This window comes from Pongo abelii, chromosome 20 (assembly GCF_028885655.2).
Source record: "Pongo abelii isolate AG06213 chromosome 20, NHGRI_mPonAbe1-v2.0_pri, whole genome shotgun sequence".
NCBI lineage: Eukaryota > Metazoa > Chordata > Mammalia > Primates > Hominidae > Pongo > Pongo abelii.
Genome location: NC_072005.2, coordinates 40,914,545 through 40,942,003, shown reverse-complemented (window position 1 = coordinate 40,942,003; position 27,459 = coordinate 40,914,545). Strand labels below are relative to the sequence as shown.

The following is a 27,459-nucleotide window of genomic DNA, read 5'->3' as shown; positions in this document are numbered from 1 at the left end:
CTTGCACACATTAAGAAACATGACCAAGTTTACACAGTCAGTAAGTGGAAGGAGAGAAACAGTGAAGAGCTACAAAGGATATTCTGGAAAAACAGAGGTCTTTACCCTTTGACGTCAGCAGAGAGGGGAAATTGGTGAATAAGAAAAGTGAGACACGGGATGGGGCTGGGGATCCTCTCAGGGGAAGGAGGGGGAAGGATGGAAGGCTCAGGTGGAAGACATGCTGGTGACAGGAGCCACCTGAGTAGGGGCACAGAAGGCCCCATTTTCAGATCTGTGGACCATTCAAAGCCCAGAGGAACAACGATTACAATTACTGAGTATAGAGCACTTGCTAGACTCAAGGTACCGTGTACAGAGTTGTTCATTTTTTTTTTTTTTTTGAGACAGAATCTTGCTCTTTTGCCCAGGCCAGAGTGCAGAGATGCGATCATGGCTCACTGCTGCCTCGACCTCCTGGGCTGAAGCAATCCTCCCACCTCAGCCTCTTGAGTAGCTGGAATTACTACAGGTACACGCCACCACACTTGGCTAATCAAATTTTCTTTTTCTTTTTTTTTTAAGAGATGGGGTCTCACTATATTGCCCAGGCTGTTCTCAAACTCCTGGGCTCAAGGGATTCTCCCACCTCAGCCTCTTGAGTAGCTGGAACTACAGGCACACACCACCACACTTGGCTAATTAAAAATTATTTTTTTGGCCGAGCACAGTGGCTCACGCCTGTAATCCCAGTACTTTGGGAGGCAGAGGCTGGCAGATCATGAGGTCAGAAGCTCGAGACTAGCCTGACTAACATGGTGAAACCATGTCTCTACTAAAAATACAAAAAAAAAAAATTAGCCGGGCATGGTGGCACGTGCCTGTAATCCCAGCTACTCAGGAGGTTGAGGCACGAGAATCACTTGAACCTGGGAAGTGGAGGTTGCAGTGAGCCGAGATTGCACCTCTGCACTCCAGCCTGGGTGACAGGGTGAGACTCCGTCTCAAAAAAAAATTTTTTTTTCTTTTTTTAGTAGAGACAGGGCCTCACTATATTGCCCATGCTGTTCTCAAACTCCTGGGCTCAAGGGATTCTCCCGCCTCGGCCTCCCAAAGTGGTGGAATTACAGGCATGAGCCACTTCATCTGACCTGTTCATGTTCTTTAACTCTTTAAGTCTCCCACAACCCAAAGGCAGAAGCCCTCTTATCGTCACCATTGTATTGATGAGGATGCTGTGGGTCAGTGGGACAAGGGCGCCCACGGAGAAAGCAGCAGACCTGGGTCTGGCTCCGTCTGTCGCCAGCACCTGACTTCTCATGGTTCCCGGTGAAGTCTCTGTAACACTCTCAGGCACTAGCCTGGGTGCTGGGAGACTTGCGTTCCAATCAGAAGCAAGATGCCTAAAGGCCGCCTACTTCCCCTCTAGGGGCCACGATTTCCTCCTGTATAAAGGGAGGCAGGGATTCGACAACTGTTGCTTCCAGCTACAAAATTCCATCAATGGGGGACTGAAAATAATAGACAGTGTTCTTGCCTTTGGGGAATTCACAGCCTTCCTGGGAGGCAAGGCCTATAAACAGAATGTGAATGCAAACACACAAAGCCACACATCAATAAGAGCTCAATGACCGGCAAGGGGAGGGGCCTGCATTTGTGCAAAAAATGTAACGTTCCTCACTTTATAGTCACTGCATTTTCCCTTATTTTGTGGAATACCATCATTTCATTGCATATGCTCCTTCCCTCCTGCTGCAATATTTTACTTTGAAAACATTTCAAGCATCATGAAAAGATGAAAGAATTTTATAGTGAACGCCAGCATTCTCACCATTTAGATTTTACCATACTTGCTTGATCACCCATCTGTCCATTTAGCCCCATATCAAACATTTTTGATGCATTTCAAAGTAAACTGTAAACATTATATTTGCTGCATTTTGTCTTATTTATTTTTTGAGACAGAGTCTTGGTCTATCGTTCAGGCTGGAGTGCAGTGGCAGGGTAATGGCTAACTGCAGCCTCAATCTCCTGGGCTCAAGCAATCCTCCCACCTTAGCCTCCCAAGTAGCTGGGACTACAAGCACGCACCACCCTGCCTGGCTAACTTTGTAATTTTTTTTTTTTGTAGAGATGGGGGTCTCATTATGTCGCCCAGGCTGGTCTTGAACTCCTGAGCTCAAGCAATCCTCCTGGCTCAGCCTCCCAAAGTGCTGGGAATACAGGTGTGAGCCACAGCACCCAGCTGCTTGCTGCACTGATATAAATAGAACCTTCCATTCATGTCAGATACTGATTGAGGGTCTGCTCTGTGCTGCACATCATTTCACAGGTATTGGGGGAGGCCCTACTTAAAAGAATCCTATAGTGGCGGCTTTTGAAAGGCACCATGCAAGGGACTCTTTCTTTTGTGAAGTAAAAGCTTTCATTGACTTTATTTATTTTTATTTAAAAAATATATACATATATATGTATATATATGTATATATATTTTTTTTTGAGACAGAGTCTTGCTTTGTCATCCAGGCTGGATTGCAGTGGGGTGATATCGGCTCACTGCAACCTCTGCCTCCCGGGCTCAAGCAATTCTCCTGCCTCAGCCTACCTTACAAGTGTGCACCACCACACCCAGCTAATTTTTGTATTTTCAGTAGAGACGGGGTTTCACCATGTTGGCCAGGCTGGTCTCGAACTCCTGACTTCAGTTGATTCGCCCGCCTCGGCCTCCCAAAGTATTGGGATTACAGGCGTGAACCACCATGCCTGGCCATCACCCGGCTGATTGACTATTTTTTAGGCACATTTTCTTGCTGGGTTTGCTTGGATGGGGGTCCTGAAAATACCAAAGAGATACAAGATAATCGATAGGCACTGAGTCAGTCCTGGGAGGCTTCTGAAAAAGGAGAGCTTTGAGTCGGTTTTGAGGGTAAAAGAGGACTGGCTCTCTCCTGCCTGGAGGTCTTGTGTGCTGTTCCCTCTATTAGGAACACTCTCCATGCCCCTCGGCCCCTCATACTGGCTCTTCCCTACCCTTTGCATCTCAGTTACCTTGACCACTCAACCTGAGCTATGGCCACCCTGTCACTCTCTCTCATAGCCCTGATCTTGTTTTTCCTGTTGGTTATGACAATCTGTAATCATATTACAAATATCGTATCCATCTCCCCCCAGACAAAGAGGTTCAAGCAGTGATGTCAAGGCCAGGCATGAATGTCTGGCAAGGAGCAGAAGGGAACCCAGTGGCTTGAGCAGGTTGGGAAGGGCCATGGAACGAGTGTGAGCAAGACACAGGCTGCTTTGCCTGAGATGGGTGGAGCCAGGCTAGGGAGAAACACAGAGAGGAAGGGCCGGTTTCTGAGGATGTTGAAGAACACGGAGAGGAGTTTGGGTGTGGCTCTCACCGGGCATCTTTTACAGGGTCTGTGCTAAGCATTTACAGGCATGATTCATTTCATCCCCACAACCACCCAGGAGGCAAGTACCATGATCATCGCCCTCACAGATGTTGAAGAAGAGGTGCATGGAAGGGAGCGTGTTGCCTGAGGCCACCCTGCTAGTAAGTGGTGATGGCCAGGCTCCAGTTCAAGGGCACTTCCCTGCTGAACATCTCTAGCAGTGAGATGGCATGCTGTCCTTGCGACCCCCAGGAAGGGGGAGGGGGCTACATCCAAATGAGTGGTTTTTTTTTGTTTTGACAGAGTCTTGTTCTGTTACCCAGGCTGGAGTGCAGTGGTGCGATCTTGGCTCACTGCAACCTCCGAATCCCGGGTTCAGGAGATTCTCCTGCCTCAGCCTCCCAAGTAGCTAGGATTACAGGCGCACACCACACCTGGCTAATTTTTGTATTTTTAGTAGCCATGGGGTTTCACCGTGTTGGCCAGGCTGGTCTCGAACTCCTGACCTTAGGTGATCTGCCCGCCTTGGCCTCCCAAAGTGCTGGGATTACAGGTGAGAGCCACCTTCTCCTGGCTCCAAATGAGTGTTCTTTAGAAGTAAGTTTCTGCATCTGGCATTTTTTTTTTTTTAATTGAGGCAGGGTCTCGCCCTGTTGTCCAGGCTGGAGTGCAGTGGCATGATCATGGCTCACTGCAACCTCAGCCTCCCGGATTCAAGTGATCCATGTGCCTCAGCTTCCCAGGTGGCTGGGATTATGGGCACACATCACTACACCCTGGCAATTTTTGTATTTTTTGTAGAAACAAGGTCTCACCATGTTGCCCAGCTTGGTCGGGAACTCTTGGGCTCAAGCAATCTTCCCTCCTTGGCCTCCCAAGGTTTTGGGATTACAGGCGTGAGCCATGCACCTGGCATTTTCAGGATGTGTGCATGTGTGTGTCACAAGATTAAACAACTGCCAAGAAAGCATTCCAGCCACAGCAATGTGACCAGCACTGCCCAGAACATATATTGAGTGCTTCTGAGTGGCAGACACTTCTCTAAGCAATTTACATGTATTACTTCACTTAACCCTCACATTCACCCCTCTTTACAGATGAGAACACTGTTGCACAGATGGGTTAAGATCATGGTTAGTAAGCGGTGGAGCTAGGGTTTGAATGTAGGCTCTGGGATAGGCACCGTGGAACAGGTAAGACTGTAGGTGCCAGTTTGAGATCTGGGACCCCACAGAAGGGAGCAGAGACATCACCCACCCCCAAAGCCTCGTCTTCCCACTAGACTGAGTCCAGCCTCCAATCTCCCTCCTCCCTGGTCTCTGTACTCCACAACCCCCAACAATCAGTTCCCCGGGGGAACCCTGTTAGCACCCATGGAAGCCCAGAACCCTTGGCTGGTTCCACCTCATTCAGAATAAAAATAAAAGTCAAAGTTGGCCAGGTGTGGTGGCTCACGCCTGTAATCCCAGCACTTTGGGAGGTCTAGGCAGGTGGATCACTTGAGGTCAGGAGTTCGAGACCAGCCTAGACAACATGGCGAAACCCCGTTTATACTAGAAATACAAAAATTAGCCGGGTGTGGTGGCAGGTGCCTATAATCCCAGCTACTCGGGAGGCTAAGGCAGGAGAATCACTTGTACCCTGGAAGCAGAGGTTGTGGTGAGCCGAGATTGTGCCATTGACCTTCAGCCTGAGCAACAGAGCGAGACCCAGTCTCAAACAAAAAAAAAAAAAAAAAGAAAAAAAAGCCAGTCTTCATAATAGTCCCCAAGACCCCAGGATATTTCCCTCTTTGACTTTAGCTTCTCCCATCCCAACACTGCTCCAGCCACAATGGTCCTCAAATACAGTAAGCAGGCTCCTGCCTCCAGGCCTTTGCATGGCTGTTCCTGCTGCTTGGAATCCACTAGCCCCAGCTAATCCCCATGGCTCACTCTTCCACTCCCTGCAGGGGTCAGCTCACAGGCCACATCTCAAAGAGCCTTTCCCGAGTACCCTATTTAAAACACTTATCTGTCACCTATTGCCCAACTTCCCCCACCATGAATGTAAGTTCTGCAAGGAGAATGCTTTTTCTGAGACAAGGTCTCACTCTGTCACCCAGGCTGGAGTGCAGTGGTGCGATCATAGCAGCCTCAACCTCCAGAGCTCAAGCGATCCTCTCACCTCAGCCTCTGGAGTAGCTAGAACTACAGGTGTGCACCACCACACCTGACTACTTTTTCAAAAACATTTTTTAGAGATGGGGTCTCTCTGTGTTGCCCAGGCTGGTCTCGAAGTTTTGGCCTCAAATGATCCACTTGCCTCGGCCTCCCAAAGTGCTGGGCTTGCAGGCATGAGCTGGGATTATGAGGTATCACTCAGCTGGAGAATGGTTTCTAGGCTGTATCCCCAGTGTCTGGAATAGGCGTGTCACGGAGCAGGTAGTCATAAATATTTGCTGAATGAATGATGTGGTGAATTAGAGAGAAGAGCTGAGACCAGAGGGCCTTGGACATGACATAGGCATGTCAGATTTGTGGGTGCCATCACACATAAGAACACGGGTGGCACGGTGATGGAGGAGAGAAAGTTGTTTGGAGTCAGACTGACCTGGCTCAAGTTTTTTTTTGTTGTTGTTTTTTTGAGACAGAGTTTTGCTTTGTTGTCCAGGCTGGAGTGCAGTGGTGCAATCTCAGCTCACTGCAACCTCCACTTCCGAGGTTCAAGCAATTTTCTTGCTTCAGCCTCCTGAGTAGCTGGGATTATAGGTGCCTCTCACCACACTCGGCTAATTTTTGTATTTTTAGTAGAGACGGGGTTTTCACCATGTTGGCCAGGCTGGTCTTGAACTCCTGACCTCAGATGATCCACCTGCCTTAGCCTCCCAAAGTGCCTGGCTCAAGTTTTGACAACTCTATTTTACCACAGTCTTTTCACATATGATTTTGTGTGTGATGCTGAGCCACTTGGGCCTCAGTTACCTCATCTGTGTAATGGGAATAATATTAACCTCTTGTGGTCATATTGAGGATTCAATGAGATCATGTATGTGAAAGCACCTAATATTTTATTTGGCTCACACTAGGTATTTAATAAGGATGCCCTAGGGCAGACCTGAGGTGGCTCCTCAGGCCCAGCGATGTCTGAGGGGCAATTTTTTCCTAGCAGGTAGAACACGGGCCTGTTGGTGGCATGGGAGAACTGAGGTGATCCATGGACACGGCTTTGAATAACTGAATCACACAGGGAGAAACTTACTTTCTTCTCAATTTTCTTTTAAGCTCTCTGACTATGTTAAAGAGAAAGACTTCATTTTAGTTTTTGAAAAAATTTATTATTAGTGTTATTTTCTTGAGGCCTGGACCTACCTTTGAGAAAGACCCCATGTCCGGCTGTGCTGGTGAGCCAGAACACCTCTTTCATACTTGCTAATCTTCCTTCTTAACAAAAAGGGCACATGGCTGGGCACAGTGGCTCATTCCTGTAATCCCAGCACTTTGGGAGGCCGAGGTGGGCAGATCACTTGAGGTCAGGAGTTTGAGACCAGCTTGTCCAACATGGTCAAACCCCGTCTCTACTAAAAATACAAAAATTAACTGGGTATGGTGGTGTGCACCTGCAATCCCAGCTATTTGGGAGGCTGGGGAAGGAGAATTGCTTGAACCCGGGAGGTGGAGGTTGCAGTGAGCCGAGATCACACCATTGCACTCCAGCCTGGGCGACAGAGGGAGACTCCATCTCAAAACAAAACAAATAAACAAAAAACAAAGAGAGTGCAGGAGCTGCAGCAAGTATAATGTAATACCACTGTTTGCTCATGCCTGTCATCCCAGCACTTTGGGAGTCTAAGGCAGGAGGATCGTACGAGCCCAGGGGTTTGAGATCAGCCTGGGCAACACAACAAGATCTCATCTCCACAAAAATAAAAATTAAAAAATTAGCTGGAGGCTAGGTGCGGTGGCTCACGCCTGTAATCCCAGCACTTTGGGAGGCCAAGGCAGGCAGATCACGAAGTCAGGAGTTCGAGACCAGCCTGGCCAACATGGTGAAACCCTGTCTCTGCTAAAAACACAAAAATTAGCCCAGCATGGGATTGCAGGCCCAGCATGTGCCTGTCATCCCAGCTACTTGGGAGGCTGAGGCAGGATAATCACTTGAACCTGGGAGGCGGAGGTTGCAGTGAGCCAAGATCGCGCCATTGCACTCCAGCCTGGGCAATAGAGTAAGACTCTGTCTCAAAAAGAAAAAAAAAATTAGCTGGGTGTGGTGGTGTGCATCTATAGTCCCAGTTACTTGGGAGGCTGAGACGGGAGGTTCGCTTGAGCCCAGGAGGTCGATGCTGCAGTGAGCTACAATTGTGCCACTGTACTCCAGCCTGGGCAAGACCCTGTCTCTAAAAAAAAAGAACTATCTCCCAGAGTTGTATAATTCTTAAACTGCTTGTGCTTACTCCAATGCTGGGTACATAGAGAACCGCTGATAAGCTGGAGCTGTAATTATTATTATTATTATTACCACCATTACTATTATCATCATTAACGAGTCAGAGATGGAATAACAGGGAAGTAGGAGCTGAGGAGGACAGATGGGGATTGTGTTTACAAGGTAAGAAGTGTTGGATGTTATAAGCTGGGGTGTGGATATTGGGGTGGAGAGTGGAGAGAGAGACTGACTGAGAGACATTGAGAAAGGCTGATGGAAACTGGCCCCTCCTAACTGGGCGATGAACCCCAGTGATACGAAACAGTGGGAGGCCCTGTGGCCCCTGGGAATAGAGAAGCAGCCACACTTGCTGGGCAGGGGTGAGGCGGGGGGAGGCTCCCAGGTTCTGTATCCCGAGCTGGGACTGGGGAGAGGGCCATGGCACTCACTGATGGCTCCTGACCTTGTGCTACCCTCTCCTCACTTGCCATTGCTGCCCTGGCCCCTGGCCTGGGGGATGGGTGGGGTGAGCTGGCCCAGTCCCGCCCCTCATAGGCGCTCATACTCACACGTGCCCCTCTAGGGCTGCGTAAACAGGATGGGCACCTGGCTCAGCGGCTCCCTCCCTTGGACTTCCCTCCCACTCGTTCCCAGGGGTGGCTGGCGCGCCCGGCTGCCCTGCTCCGCACCCAGCTTTCTCAGCCGGGAGCAGCCTGAACTCTGAGACACCCTGCTGACCACTCAAAGGGCTACAGCCATCTCCTTCCCCGACACCAAGGGTCCCCCCGGGGGCTCTCCGCAGAACCTCAGAAGCTGACACACAGCCCTGTGGCTGCCAGTCTCTCTCTGCAGGCTGGAAGGTGTGGAGGAACAAGAGGGCAGCCACCTGTAGGTGGCAATGCGGGAGGGGAGAGGGAGAGGAGAGGCTGAGGTGCTGAAACCGAGAAAGGCCGAGGACGGGCAATGACTGTCACTCTGGAGCCCCTGAGCCAGGCTGGCTGAGCCTGGGTGGGTCCTGTCCCCTGGGGCTTCCCTGTCCTTACTCCCTTGGTGTGGTCCTGCCAGTAACTCCTCTCTTGTAAGTCTGCCCCCATCCCACCACCTCCAGGAGCCAACAACAACCTGTCTCCTTGGATGCCCCTGCCCCCACCCAGCGCCCCGAATGCCTGGGGTTGGGAAATGGGAGCGCTTTTGCATCACCTCATCCTTTTCTCCCTCCCTCCCTGATGCGGCTCACTCTCTGTTTCGACAGAGACTCTCAGACTCACAATAACAGCTGATTACCCTATCGGTGGCTGGGCCCTGAGTCACTGTGGGGAGGGACCTCAGGTTGCCCAGCCCTGTCGCCTTCTCCCAACCTAGAGTATAAGGAGTGGTGACAGGGAGGTGGACTCTGAGAAGGCCGGGCAGTTGAGGACAGGAGAGAGAAGGCTGCAGACCCAGAGGGAGGGAGGACAGGGAGTCGGAAGGAGGAAGACAGAGGAGGGCACACAGACGCAGAGCAAGGGCGGCAAGGAGGAGACCCTGGTGGGAGGAAAACGCTCTGGAGAGAGAGGGGGCTGGGCAGAGATGAAGTTCCAGGGGTCGCTGGCCTGCCTCCTGCTGGCCCTCTGCCTGGGCAGTGGGGAGGCTGGCCCCCTGCAGAGCGAAGGGGAAAGCACTGGGACAAATACTGGGGAGGCCATTGGGCATGGCATGGGAGACGCCCTCAGCCAAGGGGTGGGACAGGCCGTTGGCAAAGAGGCCGGAGGGAAAGCCGGCTCTAAAGTCAATGAGGCCCTTGGCCAAGGGACCAGAGAAGCAGTCAGCACTGGAGTCAGGCAGGTTCCGGGCTTTGGCCCAGCAGATGCTTTGGGCAACAGGGTCGGGGAAGCAGCCCATGCTCTGGGAAACACTGGGCATGAGATTGGCAGACAGGCGGAGGATGTCATTCGACACAGAGCAGATGCTGTCCAAGGCTCCTGGCAGGGGGTGCCTGGCCACAGTGGTGCTTGGGTGAGTGACTGTGGGGCCGGGTGTGGAAATGGGAGGCTGTGGGCTGCTGGGCTGAGATTCTTGGGAAACGGTTGAAAGGATGGATGGATCTCTTACTTGCAGCCTTCTGAGGCAGTTTCCTTCTATGCTCCGCCCCCCTCCTATGCCACCCTGGAGTCCCTCTGCCTGTCTTTCTCCCGGTCTCTGTATGATTTGCCCTGGCTCTTCTCTACCAGGCTCAGAGATGGCCCCACTAAGTGCAGGTATGTTGTTCTTGCAGGAAACTTCTGGAGGCCATGGCATCTTTGGCTCTCAAGGTGGCCTTGGAGGCCAGGGCCAGGGCAATCCTGGAGGTCTGGTGACTCCGTGGGTCCATGGATACCCCGGAAACTCGGCAGGCAGCTTTGGAACCAACCCTCAGGGAGCTCCCTGGGGTCAAGGAGGCAATGGAGGGCCACCAAACTTTAGGACCAACACTCAGGTAAAGTCATCCCCAGACCTGCTACCTGCCACCTCCCTCCCTCCAAGCCCACATGCTCCGCATGCCTCCCTGGTCCCTCTGGATCCTACTCTCAGTCTCACCCTCTCTGCAGGGAGCTGTGGCCCAGCCTGGCTATGGTTCAGTGAGAGGCAGCAACCAGAATGAAGGGGTAAGAGGAAGGGGCTGGGAATGAATGAAGAAGCCACTGGGTGCAGGCTACGGAGAGCTGGGGAAAGACAAAGAGGAAAGCAAGATGGGGGAGTGGAGGGATTGGGGTGAGAGGAAGAGATGGGGCTGGGCGAGGTGGCTCACGCCTGTAATCTCAGCACTTTGGGAGGCCAAGGCACGTGGATCACCTGAGGTCAGGAGTTCAAGACCAGCCTGGCCAACATGGTGAAACCCTGTCTTCACTAAAAATATAAAAATCAGCCGGTCATGGTGGCATGCGCCTGTAATCACAGCCACTTGGGAGGCAGAGGCAGGAGAATCACTTGAACCTGGGAGATGGAGGTTGCAGTGAGCCGAGATCGCATCACTGCGCTCCAGCTTGAGCAACAGAGTAAGACCCTGTCTCAAAAAAAAAAAAAAAAAAAAAGGAGGAAGAGACGGGCCTGGGCCCGGGGAGGAGGCAGATGGGAAGGGGAGGCAGGAGAAACACATTAGGAGAAAGGAAGCCAAGCCCTAAAGAATGGGAGAGGCCTGGCCTGTGTCCATGGCTGAGGCCAACGTCTCCAAACTCACCGTCCCCAAACTCACCATCCCCTTCCCTCCACAGTGCACTAACCCCCCACCATCTGGCTCAGGCGGAGGCTCCAGCAACTCTGGGGTGAGTGGAGAGGGGCAACCCAGGAGTTGTGCACCAGGAGAAAATGGAGAAGTCCTGCTCCCCTTAGACTGGGCATCATGGAATATGGCCTGGGTGGAGAGGGAGGGAGGAGGGGCCCGTCTTGGCGCTCTGTCTTTAATCCCAGCCCTGCTCCCTTCCTGTCCCTCAGGGAGGCAGCGGCTCACAGTCGGGCAGCAGTGGCAGTGGCAGCAATGGTGACAACAATGGCAGCAGCAGTGGTGGCAGCAGCAGTGGCAACAGCAGTGGCAGCAGCAGTGGTGGCAGTAGTGGCAACAGCGGTGGCAGCAGCAGTGGCAACAGTGGTGGCAGCAGCAGCAGCAACAATGGTGGCAGCAGAGGTGACAGTGGCAGTGAGTCCTCCTGGGTGAGTTTGGCACCTCTGTGGAAGGCTGAGATGGGGTGAGGCCCTAGTGGTCCCTGCCGGGAGAGGGCTCCAAGTTTCTCTGAAAGCTGCCACTGCCCCAGGATGGGCGGCCTCCCTGACAGTCGTCACCCTGAGGCTCCCTCAGCCTCCTGTTCCCCACCCATGCTGTGCCCCTGATGCGCACACTATCGTTTCTGCCAGAGCCACCCCACTGCTTCTGACTCTGTATCCCTATTTTCCACTCTGTGATGGTGGGGACGTTATCCCGCCTGTCTAAGCTCTTGCAGTCAACTCCACTTGGCAAGTCTCAGGAGACCGTGGGGTGGCGGAGAAGACAGGGGGACATGGGAGAATATGACACTTGTCTGGGAAGCTCCCAGGAGAATGGGGGCAGGACTGTGATCCGGGAGACCTACGGACGCTGACAGAGCGACGGTGCAGACGACATTCACACATGGGGCCCCTGCGCGATGGGTGTGAGGGCAGGAAGGGGCGCTGTGACCCCGCAGCTGCCACCCCTGGGCCCCGGGCCTCACTGACTCCAGAGCCGGCAGTCCCTCCAGCCTCCTGGTCAATGGCCTGTCCAACCCCTTGGCTGATGGCCTCTCCCATCCCGTGTCTTGGAGTCGAGCTGGAGAGGGAGCCACATCTGGCTTCCTCAGGGGTCTGGGAAAGGTGTCAGACAGGAGGAGGTGCGTGGACACAATAAGCCGAATAACCTGAGCTGCTCTCATACGCCGCTCCCCGTATGAGCCTCCTCTCCCCCACCTAGGGCAGTTTTGGGAATAGTGACCAAGGCAGCTACGGCCGCTCCTAGGTGAGGGCTCTAGGGTCCCTTCCACTTGCTGCCCCCTGGTGGCAGGATCGCGGCTACTGCGCGGCCGGGCTCCAGGGGTTCCCACCCCCGGTCTGCGGTGGGCAGCCGCTCAGGTTCTCCAAATCATTGCATAGTTCCGAATACCCTCGGCCACACCTGGCCTTCTCCATGCTCAGAATAACTTCCTGCAGCGACCAACAGGCTAAAGAGGGGGAAGTTCTGGAGGTTGGAAAGAGGACTGGAATCTGATTGGGGTTCCAACAAATCTGTAACACCGCTGGGAACGACTGGGTCCCCTTTAGGTCTTTTAGGACAGCGTTTGAAATCCTGCTTTCCCCTGCAGGGATCCAGCACCGGCTCCTCCTCCGGCAACCACGGTGGGAGCGGCGGAGGAAATGGACATAAACCCGGGGTGAGTGGCTGGCGTGAATCTCCCACCAACCGCGGGAAGAAAAAGGAGAGCAGCTGGTTTCACTCGCAGGATCGCGGAGATGGGGCTGGATGGCCGCGGAGGTGGAGCGGAAGCGGCTCGCCCCAGGGTTAAAATGCTGCCATTTTGGGGCTGGGACTGGTCTGGGAGGGGACTGAGGGAAAGTCTCCCCTTTCTCTCCCCGGCAGTGTGAAAAGCCAGGGAATGAAGCCCGCGGGACCGGCGAATCTGGGATTCAGGTGAGAGCCAAAGTCTCTTCAGTCTCCTGGGGACTGCAGTTCCTGCCCAGGACTGTGCCCGCTCCTCCTAACTCAGCTCTGCTCAACCCCCTCCTGCCTTGTCTGCGGGGAACTGACTATTTCGGCAGAAGAAACCAAATGCACTCCTAAAAATGCTAACAATTTCCAAAGTACTAATTAATTGCAAATCTTGCTGTGTTATACCTCACCTTATACCACAGATGGGGCTGGGAGAAATTCCACGTAAACCGGTCCTTTTAGAAGCACAATTGTCTTAAATGTCCTCTATCCAGCCGGGGAACAGACTGTGGTGAACTCTGGGGGATTCAGAGTGCTTTGGAAAAACATTCCCCCCAGTTATGCTGGAAATGTGGGCTTTATGTCAGCACCTGTGGTGCTGAGAGTTAGTGTCACTGAGATCTTGTGAAAGTGCAGGTTGCTCTAACAGGGCTGGGTGGGGCTGAGCCAGTTGGCTGCGTTGCTAACAAGCTCCTGGGTGAGGCGTTGGTGGGAAGGGACCCACTTGGCCAGGAGCAAGGCCAGACCGGAGGTGCTGGGGCTGAGTAGAGACATCTCTTTTTAGGTAATCTATGAGGGATACTAACCTTTTATGGGAACAAACTGTTTTTTTTTTAAAAAAATTTCTCCCCGTTTGTAACCCTCTTTCTAGTTTGTTTTTGTTTTTTTCCTTTTTGAGATGGAGTCCCGCTCTGTCGCCCAGGCTGGAGGGCAGTGGTGCGATCTCGGCTCACTGGAACCTCCACCTCCTGGGTTCAAGCGATTCTCTTACCTCAGCCTCCCGAGTAGCTGGGATTACAGATGCCTGCCACCACCTCTGGCTAATTTTTTTTTGTTGTATTTTTAGTAGAGACAGGGTTTCACCATGTTGGCAAGGCTGGTCTCAAACTCCTGACCTCAGGTGATCTGTCCGCCTCGGCCTCTCAAAGTGCTGGGATTACAGGCGTAAGTGACTGCACCCGGACTTTTCTAGTTTTTTAATATACCACAGTTTGAAGTATGTAAGTAGTCAAAAAGCAGCCATCTTTTCTTCTATGGTTTTTGCTCTTGGTGTACCGCTTTAAGGTTTTTATTTTCTTCTAGCACTATGCATACTCCTGCAATTTCACTTTTTCAGTTTAACTGGGATGCATCTGGACTTTGTTTTCCTGTATGCTGTCTAGTCCCACCCCTCCATCTAACCAGACTTACCCTACGCTTTGTATCCGAGCTGTGTGCTCCTTTATGAGGGGAAAACTGGTTAAAAACAGAGAGGAGGAAATTGATGAGCTAGAACTAAAATTTTCCCCCAAAATACTTCACTGATATTCCCAGTCCCATGTATTCAATCACTTCAACTACTGATTTAAAATGCCTCTTGTAAAAGTATTTTGGGGAGTTTCTGGGAATTCTGTCGGACAGGGACCACACTGCTTTATTTATGGTAGCTGTAGAGTATGTTACTATCTACCTCTTATCTTCACTTACTATTTATCTTTTCCAGTGTTTTCTTACCTATTCTTAGACTTTTATCCTTCCAAAAAAAAGTCAGTGTTCGGACCAGTTCCAAAAGAGAGTGCCATTAGGATTGTTAGAGGAATCATATTAAATCGATACATTAATTTTCGGGGGTGGCCTCAGGATCTTCAGCAGGGGTCTGTGTTTCTTTGTCTCATCCTGCAGGGCTTCAGAGGACAGGGAGTTTCCAACAACATGAGGGTAAGAGGATGGTAGATGTGGGGGCAGAGACTGTGCCGGTAGTAAGTGGGATAGAGGTCTGTTCTCCAGGAGCAATACTGGCAGACAGGTGGTCCCACATCCCTGCCAGGTCTACATGAGAGCTCTGGGAATGAGGAAGTACTGATGGGTCTGGGAATTTGCCATGTTTCACAGCAGATAAAGCAGGACTCCAGAGGAGCCCACTTCTCCCTTAAGAGGGGACCAGCCAGTCTACTCTATGCCGCCTTAGCCCCCACTGGCTCTCCAGCTAGCATCCCCTTTTCTTACTAATGCCAATCAGCCCAGACAGGGTCCTTCAGTTAGAATCAATTTAGTGTAACAACCTGGCTCACTCCAGCTCCAAAGCCAGGGGAGAATTCAGATGCTTTGCTGGCAAAGCCCTCCCTGATGGATTTTGGGCAGCTTGCAGAAATGAACATGAACAGAGATGGCGATGTTATCTATGGACATCGTAAGTGAGCAGCCATCCGACCCACAGGAGCTCGAAACGAGATTGCAGGGCAGATGGAGCTTCCCTGAGAGAAGGACCTCTTTCTCGGGGCTCTGGGAAGTCCTCTGTCATGCTCATGTCTCAGTCCCCCAATTCAGGAATCCCTTGCCGACACCCTGCTTCCCTGCCCTCTTGTCCCCCCGCCCACCTGCCTCCCCATCAACTCCTCTCCATTTTCTGTCTCCCTAGGAAATAAGCAAAGAGGGCAATCGCCTCCTTGGAGGCTCTGGAGACAATTACCGGGTGAGCCTAGGAGCAGGCAGGGTTGGCTTTAGGAGAAGGGATGGTGAAGCATGCTAAGATCCTGGGAAAAGAAACAAAAATATCAGTTTCTTCTTGCAAGCTGCTCTGAATCTGTGTCCAGTGACCATCAAGAGACCAAAACAGGGGTGTGGGATCCCCATCTCCATCTTCGGTTCATTCATTCCTTCCTTCCTTTTGATTTGGATCAGAGCCATGTTACTTTTGTAAGGGGAAAAAACAGATAAAAGTAACAGAAGAATGGTCAAGGGGATTTCCATACGTAGGGAGGCAGTGTTGAGAAGGAGAAAGTCACTGAGCTTTGAGGTAGAAGATGAGGTTTCAAAAGCCAGCTCTGGCCAGGCACCAGCCTAACTGTAATCCCAGCACTTTGGGAGGCTGAGGTGTGGGGATCATTTCAGCCCAGAAGTTTGAGACCAGCCTGAGCAACATAGCAAGACCCTGTCTCTACTTTTTAAAAAGAAAATAATAGGTCAGGTGCAGTGGCTCACACCTGTAATCCCAGGTAGCTGGGATTACATGCCTCAGCCTTCCAAGTAGCTGGGATTACAGGCATGTGCCGCCATGCCTGACTAATTTTGTATTTTTAGTAGAGATGGGGTTTCACTATGTTGGCCAGGCTGTTTTCGAACTCCTGACCTCAGGTGATCCACCCGCCTCGGCCTCTCAAAGTGCTGGGATTACAGGCGTGACCCACCATGCCCAGCCTCAAAAAAATTTAAGATATATGTTAAAAACACCCAGCTCTATCATGTCATCTGTGTATCTTCAGGCAAGTCAGCTAACCTCTCCGAGCCTGAGCTTCCTCCAGTAAAATGAGGACAGTGAAGCCTGACTCACGCAGCCTTCAGTTACTGTACAGTTTCCATATCACCACCAGACCAAGGTGTTGTGGAGTCCAGACTCTGGAGACAGATGCTGCATAAGGCATGGTGCTTGGTGTGCCATGGGACTACACGTTAGCTAATCTCATTTACTTGAGGTGTTTTGGGGACAGACCAGGACAGAGGCAAGAGTCTGAATACTGAGATTCAGGGGACTGGGTGGGGTTCCATGGGAGCAAGCCATTCTAAGAAGGCTTTCCCAGGTGAACTTTTTGGTGCTGTGTAAGGAAGAGAAGGCGGCTTTACAGAGACGAGGACAGGAAGCCTGGACCGAGGTGGGGATGAAGCAATCTGGGGCAGGTTGACAGGTGGCAGGCATGATAGGACGCATAAGCCTTGGACATCGGTCCCCCTTTTCCCCACCCAGGGGCAAGGGTCCAGCTGGGGCAGTGGAGGAGGTGACGCTGTTGGTGGAGTCAATACTGTGGTGAGTGGAGGCAACACTCCACCTTGGGCTGGGACCATGGTGTTACGCAATCCTCGCCTCCCCTCCTGCCACTCAGATCTCCCGACTCTGGCTCACAAAGTGGGTTCTTCTCTCATCCGATATCTCCTTGGTTCCGTAGAACTCTGAGACGTCTCCTGGGATGTTTAACTTTGACACTTTCTGGAAGGTGAGTTCTGCGAGATGGCTCTGTTCACTCGCATTTGGAAAACCAACCCCTGCCCTTGGCCCCACAGGCTGGGGTCCTCTTTCTAAGCCAACAGTCAGCAGTGGCCCTTGACCTCTCTCGGCCAATTACCTTATGACTCAATTTGGCCATTCTTCTTTTTGTTTCCTCCACAGAATTTTAAATCCAAGCTGGGTTTCATTAACTGGGATGCCATAAACAAGGTAAGGGCTGGAACTCTTCATCGGAGATGGGTATAGGGAAGAAAGCTAAACCTCCGCTCGGTGAGCTGGGGAAACAGTGATGCTGGCCACTAAGGAAGCATTTAGGCCAGTGCTAAAAACAAAAACTAAACACACTGGGGGTGGAGGAAGGAGGACAGAGGAGACCTGAAAAGAGGGGGAGAATCTGGAGCAGCTGAGATTGAGGATGAGCAGAGGGGATGGGCTTCTTTGCTGCTTCAACATACAGACCTGAGCAGGTCCCGAACCTCACTTTCCCCTTTGAGATGGGGAAGGTTAAGGGGAGGGTAGATTGACTCCTAGAGGGCACATGGAATGAGGAGTGAGGTGAAGCTAAGAGGCCCCGAGAGGAAGGGCACCCAGAGAAAGGAACCAGCACTGGCCGAGAGCCTCAGGGGTGACAGGCATTAGTCTCTCCTACACAAACAAAAACACAGCTGGGGTGCAGAACCCCCCCCTCCTTCCTCCCTGCCTACCCTTCCCTCTTGCAGGGGAACCCCTGGCCAGGCTGCTTTGATACCTGAGTAGCACAGGCACCTCTAGAGTAGAGGGGGCTGGACTGGAAGGGAGGGGAGGAAGGACAGGTGGACAACCCATGCAGACACACCCCTGGCAGAAGCTGCGATTGGTGATTGGAGGATGGGTTTTTGAGACACTCTATTTTTTTTTTTTTAAGAATATGAATTAATTGTCAAAGTTTAAACATGGAGAGACTTCACATAATGATTTGGATTTCTGGTTTCTTTCAAAAACTGGCAACACTGAGTTCCATTTCCATGGGGTGGGGTTAGGCTAGAGCTGAGAAACAGCTGCTGCTTGGCCCAGGTAGGGGGTGTTGGGAATGGGTGGGGGGGTCACTCCCTAGTGGCCAGACTGTCCCTACCTGTCACAGTCATTTTAGCCACCCGACTGGCCCCTGTGAGCAGTGGAGTTTCTGGCCTTTAATGTAAAAGAAAGAAGACTGGGCTCAGGAAAATCTAAGTCTGACCTTTTAGGAAGGAGGTTGAGGAGACAGGAGAGTACAGATGTTCCCACTCAGCTACAGTGGATTCATGTTCTCTGTTCTTTTCTTTTCTCTTTTCTTTTTCTTTCTTTCTTTTTTTTTTTTTTTTTTGTGAGACGGAGTCTCGCTCTGTCACCCAGGTTGGAGTGCAGTGGTTCGATCTCGGCTCAATGCAACCTCTGCCTCCTGGGTTCAAAATGATTCTCCTGCCTCAGCCGCTCCAGTAGCTGAGTTTACAGGTGCCCGCCACCACGTCCGGGTAATTTTTGTATTTTTGGTAGAGGTGGGGTTTCACTACGTTGGCCAGGCTTGTCTCGAACTCCTGACCTTCAGTGATCTGCCCGCCTTGGCCTCCCAAAATGTTGGGATTACAGGCGTGAGTCACTGCATCCGGCCTCTCTGTTTCATAGAGAACGGTTTCTGGTAGGAGCAAGACTCTTTCCTGGGTCACAGGGAACTTAGGGTCTGATGGGAGAGCCGGGGCATGTACAGACACTTCCCAGAGAGCCAGGACAGACAGCCTGCCAGTTTTGCCCATCTAGGGCAGCAGTCGAGGGAGTGATCGCAGTGAGGCAGGATCCATCTGGGCCAGCTCCTCAAGGGGCAGATCTCCTAGAAAGCAGGGCAGGGCAGAGTTGGGCAAGGGAGAGAATGGAGCCCCATTCTTCACAGTGGGGTGAGGGAGCTGAGGACTTCAGCCAGAGTGAGGAGGGAGCAGAGGGGAACGCAGTGTAATGTTCCTGACGAGGCAGGGGGTTCTTAAGCCCAAGCCAGGATATCTGGGTTTGTTTGGATAGCAGTGGTGGGCAAAAAGGTCCCTGTAGATTTCTGGAGCAGGGGTCTCTTATACCCTTGCGTTGGCTCACGATGCCCCAGAATTCCTGTTCCTTAAGCTCTCTCTTAGAACCTATTTCTGGCCGGGCGCGGTGGCTCACGCCTGTAATCCTAGCACTTTGGGAGGCCGAGGCTGGCAGATCACTTGAGGTCAGGAGTCAAGAAACCAGTCTGGCCAATGTGGCAAAACCCCATCTCTACTAAAAATACAAAAATTAGCCAGGCATGGTGGTGTGCGCCTGTAGTCCCAGCTACTTGGGAGGCTGAGGCAGGAGAATCGCTTGAACCTGGGAGGCGGAGGTTGTGGTGAGCTGATATCGTGCCACTGCACTCCAGCCTGGGCGACAGAGCGAGACTCCATCTCAAAACAAAACAAAAAAGAACCTGTTTCTTTGCCCAGGACCAGAGAAGCTCTCGCATCCCGTGACCTCCAGACAAGGAGCCACCAGATTGGATGGGAGCCCCCACGCCCCCTCCTTAAAACACCACCCTCTCATCACTAATCTCAGCCCTTGCCCTCGAAATAAACCTTAGCTGCCCCACACTCCCGGTGTCTGCTCCTTTCTTATGTCTCCGCTGTTGTCCGGGGTGGTGTGGAAGGGGTGGCTGCAGCCCCACAGCTTTAGGAAATGGGCTGGAGGAGGCCCGGCAGGTGGAAAGGGGATGCTGTGAGGCAGGTCCTAGTCTTGAGGTTTTGCTAGAATTAGGTTCTGCTGGAGGCTGGGGAACTTGGGATAGAAAACATTGTATGCTCTGGGACAGGGAGAGTTGGTTAGTGCCTCTGTCTCTCCCTGTGTTTCCCAAAATGGTTTCCTCGTGTCCCTAAAGACTCCCAGCTCCTCGCGTCCCCAACCTTAGTCACAATGACATTCTGAAGGTTGAGAAAGGGCAGTAGCAGGAGGAGGGGTGGGTGAGTGGGCCCAGGCTCTCTGTTAACCTGCTCCCCGCCTTTCATCCACAGAACCAGGTCCCGCCCCCCAGCACCCGAGCCCTCCTCTACTTCAGCCGACTCTGGGAGGTAGGAGAATTCTTGCTGTTTGAAGAACTGGGGGCCTGGCCCTCCCAACTCTCCCCAAGCCTCCCTCAAGGCAGCCACCCTCTGCTCCAAACACCTGTCTCAAAACTCCCCCTTTTCTTTTTTTTTTTTTGAGACAGAGTCTCGCTCTATCACCCAGGCTGGAGTACAGTGGCGCTATCTCGGCTCACTGCAAACTCCTGCCTCCCAGGTTCACGCCATTCTCCTGGCTCAGCCTCCCGAGTAGCTGGGACTACAGGCGCCCGCCACCGCGCCCGGCTAAATTTTTTTTGTATTTTTAGTAGAGATGGAGTTTATACCATGTTAGCCAGGATAGTCTCGATCTCCTGACCTCATGATCCACCTGCCTCGGCCTCCCAAAATGCTGGGATTACAGGCATGAGCCACCGCGCCCGGCCAACTCCCCCTCTTCATTTTTGAGACGGCTCATCCAAATGAGCTGTCACCCAAATCTTATCACCCAAATCTTATCACCAATACCATCTCAAGTGCTGACACCCTCAATCTCCCATGTGCTTACCTTCCTCCAACCCCAAACCACACCCAAAAGCTCCTTCCTACCCGAGATCTGGAAACCCCCCCAATTTGCTGCATAGACCACCCCGTGGGTTCTGCCTCCCTGGCCCACTCTGCCCTCCTTCTGCCTGCAGGATTTCAAACAGAACACTCCTTTCCTCAACTGGAAAGCAATTATTGAGGTAAGGGGGGCAGGACTTCTCAGCTCTGGGACACAGGGTTCAGGGCCCTGGGCAAGCCGCTGACCCAGGTGTCTGTCCCAGTTTCTTCCCCTCCCTTCCCACTTTCCCAGGCTTTGTGCAATCCCGAGTGGGGGCGGGGTGAGAGGGAGAAGCCGTGAGTCACTGAGGAGCAGGGAGGACCTCCCTAGGATAAAAGCCAAGGCTGAGGGCTGGGGCCTCCACAAGCACATGAACATGAAGCTGGCCACTGCCTCTGCTCTGCTCCTGCTCCTGCTGGGCCTGGCCTGGACCCAGGGGACCCACGGCTGGGTGGGTACCGCAGGGTGCGCAGGTGCGGGGAGACCACGTTGTGGGGAAGAAGGGGCCTAGGCTGGGGCATGGGGAGGACAGCTGAGGCGGAACGGGAGGGTGGTATGCAGGGGTCAGGTCCCTGTCTTGTGGAGGCAGCTGCTGAGGGTCTGAAGACCTGGGTCAGGGAGGATGGGGAGGACCTCTGGGCAGTGCCAAAGACCACACTCCAATTCTGCATGGCCAGTAGCCTTTGAGAAACAAGACCTGTGGGCACTGAGACAAGGGCTGCCTGCTCCCGCGTCTACATGTGTCAAGTATATGAGGCCAGACAGGTGGGGCCCTGCGAAGGGGGAAGTCGAGGCGCTCCAGCTAAGTGCGGTCATGCATGCGTGTGTGAACAGGGTGGCGTGTTATCTGATGTTTCACGAAGAACCAGGATGCTGATCTCTAATTGTAACTAATTTAATTTTTAAGTAGACCAAGCAAAAAATATCTGGAGGCCTATGGTCAACCAGTTTGTGACCTCAGGGTTAGCGCTTGCAGTGGGGTTTAGGCTCAAGGTCAGGTATGGATAAGGCAGAGTTAATGCTGGAGTCAGGACTTCACTGTCACTCTGTGTGTGTGTGTGTGGCAGGGCAGACGGTCCAAGTGGAGAAGCCGTGATGGCAGGAACTCAACTTCTTTTCAACGCTTAGAGTTTCTCCTCCTGCGCTGGGGCTGGGGGGTGTCTGGCACATCTGCAGTGTCTTAAGTTACTTTATCTGTTTTCTTGTATTTCTCTTTTTTTGCTTCCTGTAGTCCAGCGCTAACCTAAGCACACAGCTTCTGCAGATAACAACCCCTCCTTCAAGCACCTGGTGGGGCATGGCGTCGGTGTGCAGGGACTAAGGGCCTACAGGCATAGCAGCAGGACTTGGTGCAGGCAGAAGGCGGGCTGGGCTGCGGTGCCTGGGTCTGCCCCAGAGGAGCCTGCATGGCTGCAGCTCACTTGTTCTAGCTCAGTCTTAGGCTGGAGCTGCCAACTCTCCCAGGGCATGGGTGGGGAAGGTGTTGCCAAACCTGGTTCTCTCCCTGGCTCCCAATGCTGAGTGTGGATATCTGTCTTCTATCTATCTGGGCCATCAGCTCCTCCAGGCTCACTGTCTTCTCTATAGGTAGCACGTGGAAAGGGGTGGGGTGAGGGAGAAACTGGGGCTCTGGAAGCCCGGCAATGCCCGCACGACTGCGGAGGCACGAACTGTGGCCCCTTCTTCCTTTCAGGGTGCAGACGCATCATCACTGCAGAAACGTGCAGGCAGAGCCGATCAGGTGAGTCTCTGTCCTCAGGTTCCCCTGCAGGGCCCTTGGTCCCCCTTGGCCTTGCTCCCGGGTCTGGGCAATCTGAAATTCTCTTTCACCCTTCCATTCAATGGCTCTCTCAGCCGGGTGCAGGATGGCAGGAGGTGGCAGCTGTAACTTCCAAGGTGAGACATCTACCACGGACCCGCTGGGTTAGGTCCTGGCACTTCTTTTCTTGGTCTCCTACCCTCACCTCCCAAGTAACACTTGAAGAGTTGGGAGAGGTCTTGAGGGCAGAAGGAGGAGGAGGAGGAGGCGGTGGCCATTTGGGCTAGGACAGTAAAGGCAGGTGAGGGTGGGGGCCCTGGCTGGCTGGAGGAGATTGTATAAAAGAAAACACGTGACACAAGGAGGAGAAAAGGCAGGCGTTTTAGGAAAGGTCTGGTCCAGGCAGGAAGGTGGGATGTTTATTCCAGAGCAAAATGGCCTTCGTCCATCTGTTCTAACCCCCATACCCACTTCTTCCACAGAACTACAATTATAACCAGCATGCGTATCCCACTGCCTATGGTGGGCAGTATTCAGTCAAGACCCCTGCAAAGGTGAGACCTGCAACCGCCCTGTCTTCCCGCTGGGGGCTCTGCATGAGGGATGGGGAGAGAGGCTTTCACTGCCCGGGTCCTCTCGGTTGGTTGCCTGAGGCCGGATCCCGCTCTCTTTGAGTCCAGGCCTCCCCACCCCTTTGTAAGGGAGACTCGGGTTCCCTGAGACAGTTTGGAAGTGGAGGGCAGGAGGGTTCAATGCGCCTCACACCCACCCAGTCAGAAAAGGTTAAAAAGGAGCAGCAGCAACAGAGAAAACTGAGAACCAACACCCTCTCCAAGAAGAATATAGGCTTTAAAAAATCATGACACCTGCAAAACACACAAGCAGCTCTTCCTCACAGGTTCCCTCTCTGTGGACCTTTTTTTTGGGGGGAAGATGGAATGGAGGACAAGGAAAGCAGACTAGCACTTAGGGGAGGCCGGCCTGGGGATGCCTGGTTGGCGGTGAAATGAATGCTTTATTCCACAAAGGAAATGAAAAGAAAAAATACGTAAGAATTTGGTTTCATTCCGTTGCAAAGAAGGCAATCTCATAACATCAGTAAATGAATATGCTAAGTACAAATTTGGCTGACAAAGCAACAGCAGGCTGTGTATTTCCATCTCTCATGACAATAAAGTCCCCGCCCTTGGGGAGAGGACCTTCCACTGAGAGACGAGAAACTCCAGGCCGGTGAGAGGAGGGACATGCAGCTTCTACTGCCTGTGGCTTCGTGGAAGCTCTGCTGAGTTATCTGTGGCTTCCACTCTGCCGGGTTATCTGTGGCCAATGTCTACCTACCTGGCAGGGCGAGGCCTATCCTCTTTTGACCCCCTTGGTCAGTACGTGCCCAGGAACCATGTTCAATATCATCTTGGATCAAGTGCACTCAGGATGATAAATGTGCTGTGAAACCACCTCCACAGCCTGAATGTCCACAGTCAGACTGGAAAACCTTGGTGATAGCTCTGGTGTGAGCCTGCCCTTGCTGCTGGGCCCTGCATGAGTGCGGAGGCCATGGCAGAGTACAGGGAGGCCATGAGCCCCACATCACTTTCCTTTGATCTTTTTGCAGGGGGGAGTCTCGCCTTCTTCCTCGGTGAGTATGGGGGCCTGATCTTCATCTGGCTGGAGAGAGAAGGGGCCTGAGGCCAGAGGGTGTGGAAGGGACCCTGTGGTGGCCACTCAGGCTTTCTCTTTTTCTGGCAGGCTTCCCGGGTGCAACCTAGCCTGCTGCAGTGGGTGAAGTTTTGGTAGGTGAGTGTCAGAGTGAGCTGACCCAGGCCACATCCTGGGAGTGGAGGCACAGTCACCAGGGGCAGGGCCAGGATCTTGGTATATCCTCAGATCTCAGTGGGCAGCGGCACGAAGTCAGGTATGCTCTGGGTGGATGCTCTAAAGGTGTTAAGGAAGAGGGGACCTCATGGTGGGGTGTGGAGAAAGACCCATAATAAAGTGATCTAGGGCTGGGTATGGTGGCTCATGCCTGTAATCTCTGTGCTTTGGGAGGCTGGGGTGGGAGGATCACTTGAGGTTGGGAGTTTGAGACCAGACTGGGCAATATAGCAAGACCCCATCTCTAAAAAAACAAACCAAAACAAACCAAAACAAAACAAACCATTCCATCCTGGGAAACATGGCAAAACCCTGTCTCTACTAAAAATACAAAAAATTAGCCAGGTGAGGTGGTGCATGACTGTAATCCCAGCTACTCTGGAGGCTGAGGTGGGAGAATCACCTGAGCTTGGGAGGTTGAGGCTGCAGTGAACTGCGATCGCACCACTGCACTCCAGCCTGGGCAATCACAGTGAGACCTTGTCTCGAAACAAACAAACAAATGGAAAACATTAGCCAGGCATGGTGACACATGCCTGTAGTTCTAGCTACTTGGAAGGCAGAGGCAGGAAGATCGCTTGAGCCCAGGAGTTCAAAACTGCAATGAGCTATGATCACACCACTGCACTCCAGTCTGGGCAACAGAGGGAGACCCTGTCTCGAAAGAAAGAAAGAAAGAGAGAAAGAGAGAGAGAGAAAACAAGCAAGAGAGAAAGAAGAAAGAAAATAACCTAGGACCCTCGGAAAGCACCTTAAGGTGGGACCACATAGGCACAGCTCTGCGAAGAGAAGATGGTATTCTAGATGGAGCACAGGGACCAGGATAGAGATGTTACAGGGGAACTGTGGAGAAAAGAGCCTCCTGGTGAAAGGGTTCAGAGGTGGGACGCAGCGAGGCTGCATGGGCGAGAGGTGATAGCTAAGCTAAGCGAGCTTAGCTCGGCAGAACCACAAACTCTGTTTTAGGCGGAGCAAAAGTGAGGGGCACCACAAGGGAACAAGTAAGACAGCAAAAGAATGGTGGGCGCCCAGACGCTGGGTGAAAAGATGCCCCGTGTCTGCAGGCTTAGGAGTGGCCATGTGCTACCATTTGATTTTCTTTCTTCTAGGCAATTTCTTCCAACCACCACCAAGGCCCCGAAAAGCACTGGTCATCAGGGAGCTCCTCCCCTTGGCCCCCAGCCTGTGCCAGCCCTGGCCCGGCTGCCATACCTCTGTTTCCTAGGCTGGGGACCCAGCTTGTCTCTCCTTGTTTCTTCCCACTGCACTGGGGTGCTTCGGTGACCACCAGCCTCATCGGATACACCAGCATCTTTCTGTACCTCCTCCCTTTTGTGACCTGAAGTCACTGTGACAGTTCTCTAGGAAGGAGGAGCTTCCTACTTTTGAGTTTCTCTGTGGAAATAAAACATGAGTCTTGTTTCCCTACGACTTTCTCAAATTTTATTCTTTAATGCTATGTTGATGGCCTGGATGGAAGAGTGATTCAGGGGCAGCTAATCTGCCTTCTGCCTGAAACTGGTATAAAGCACAGAGGCTGAGAGAGATGAGACCTGGGTTTTATTTCTGACAAGAAGTCTGCATTGTGCCTCAGTTTCCTCATCTATAAAAAAATAATCATTGCCCAACCTATATCTGAATACCATTCTTTTTTTTTTTGAGACTGAATCTCACTCTGTGGCCCAGGCTGGAGTGCAGTGGCACGATCTTGGCTCACTGCAACCTCCGCCTCCTGGGTTCATGCAATTCTCCTGCTTCCGCCTCCTGAGTAGCTAGGATTCCATGCATGCGCCACCACACCTGGCTAATTTTTGTGTCTTTAGTACAGATGGGGTTTCACCATGTTGGCCAGGGTGTTCTCGAACTCCTGACCTCAGGTGATCCACCCGCCTCGGCCTCCCAAAGTTGCTGGGATTACAGGCGTAAGCCACCACGTCTGGCTTGAATACTGTTCTTTTTGCACTTGAAGCAGCCACAGGTGTTTTGTTGGCCTGAAAAAGTGGCAGTGGAAATATTCAAGTCAGGAGCAGGGGGAAAGAGGTTGTTCAAAACGGGAGGTCAGTCCCAGACGGTCGGGGAGAGGGGCAGGAAACAGGAGCGAGGTGCTGGTAGAGACTGTGCTTCTCCACACAGACAGGCTGCCGTGGGGATGGGGGCGTGGTTGGGGAGACGTGCTTAGGAAGTTGGGGGCACTGGATCTAACCCAGGGCCTTATCACAGGCACTGACTGCCCTGTGTTTCCAGGATACAGAGGGAGGGAGGCAGAACACTTCCACCTCACCACTGTACCAATGAAACAGGAGAGGCTGCGGTGCAGGCTGAGCCAGGCTTATCCCACGCTGAAGAGCCCTTGGGACTGGGCTGGGAGTCTGCAGTAGGAGCCCCTAAGTCCCACCAAGCTGGTCCAACATGCCCGGATTAAGGATCCCCCACCCCTTTGTCCCCCTGGCATCCCTGCAGGGGACAGGAAGTAAAAGGTGGACAGGAGGCGCCCTGCCAGCCTAAGTGACTCCCTTCAGGTTTGAGTTCCCTGAGGGCAATGGCCCCCATCTGCCTAGGTCACTCTCCACCCACAGGACAGGCACAGGGTCTCAAACAGTGGACGTATACGTGAAAGAAACCCGGCCCAAAACTGACTTGAGGAGACTGAGCTGACCCAGTCGGCCTGCCCGGGAGGGCCGCTCCTCTGCTCGGCCTCCCTTCTCTCCTGGGTCCTGAAATCCTGATGCTGGTTTGTACTTGTCCTCCGGAGTTCAACGCCGTAGGAGGGCCTTGCAGTACCTCCTAGAGGCCACAGGGGGGAGAGTGCGGGGCCCTCCCAGGGAGGACGCTCCGTCCTCGCTGCACAGGGAGCTTCCCGGAGCGTGGGTGGGGGTGGAAACCCGCGGGGAGCTGAGGTCTCCTCAGCCCAGTCACTGAGGCACTGGGGGAGACGCGGAGATGAGCAACACGGTTCTTGGCTCGTGAGATGTTCTTGGCCCAAAGAGCTGAAAGCGGCTCTTGAAAGCTTAGAGAGACACCCGAGGCAGGCTAAGGTCCCCTGGCATAAGGGGCCCTCCAATGAAGGGTGGGTACCCCTTTCTCCTTTCAGGGCTCCTCCAGTGACCTCCTGAAGCCCCAACTTCTATCTTATTCTTTAGATCCCATTCTTCCACAACGCCGAAGAAGGAGCCCCTGCTCGGAACCTACCACCAGCTTCTCATTAGCCCTGGAATAAAATCCCCATTCCTCACCACGGCTCTAT

General features: G+C 52.7%; 1 protein-coding gene across 9 annotated transcripts; it reads left to right on the top strand.

Moving 5' to 3' along the window:
* Positions 1-9,163: 9,163 nt before the first annotated feature.
* Positions 9,164-25,461, top strand: DMKN (dermokine). 9 transcript variants are annotated; one of them, XM_054540141.1, is made up of 20 exons: positions 9,164-9,773; positions 10,033-10,233; positions 10,346-10,402; positions 11,009-11,059; positions 11,229-11,444; positions 12,605-12,673; positions 12,880-12,930; positions 14,611-14,646; positions 15,347-15,400; positions 16,670-16,729; positions 16,869-16,916; positions 17,090-17,137; positions 19,954-20,010; positions 20,679-20,726; positions 22,278-22,325; positions 22,439-22,480; positions 22,826-22,897; positions 23,956-23,979; positions 24,090-24,137; positions 25,325-25,461. In XM_054540141.1, exons 1-19 carry the CDS (start codon positions 9,348-9,350, stop codon positions 24,135-24,137), a joined length of 1,656 nt encoding a protein of 551 aa, XP_054396116.1. In that variant the 5' UTR covers positions 9,164-9,347; the 3' UTR covers positions 25,325-25,461. The 9 variants fall into 9 exon arrangements, with proteins under 9 accessions (XP_054396116.1, XP_054396117.1, XP_054396118.1 ...); XM_054540142.1 differs by lacking the exon at positions 22,439-22,480; XM_054540143.1 differs by lacking the exons at positions 14,611-14,646; positions 15,347-15,400; positions 16,670-16,729; positions 22,439-22,480.
* Positions 25,462-27,459: the final 1,998 nt, after the last annotated feature.

Bases quoted from the DNA above. Each gene is read 5' to 3' on its own strand.
- DMKN (XM_054540141.1), top strand. From the start codon at position 9,348: ATGAAGTTCCAGGGGTCGCTGGCCTGCCTCCTGCTGGCCCTCTGCCTG. The intron at 10,403-11,008 runs GTAAGAGGAAGG...TTCCCTCCACAG, and splicing joins GCAGCAACCAGAATGAAGGG to TGCACTAACCCCCCACCATC. The intron at 20,011-20,678 runs GTAGGAGAATTC...TTCTGCCTGCAG, and splicing joins ACTTCAGCCGACTCTGGGAG to GATTTCAAACAGAACACTCC.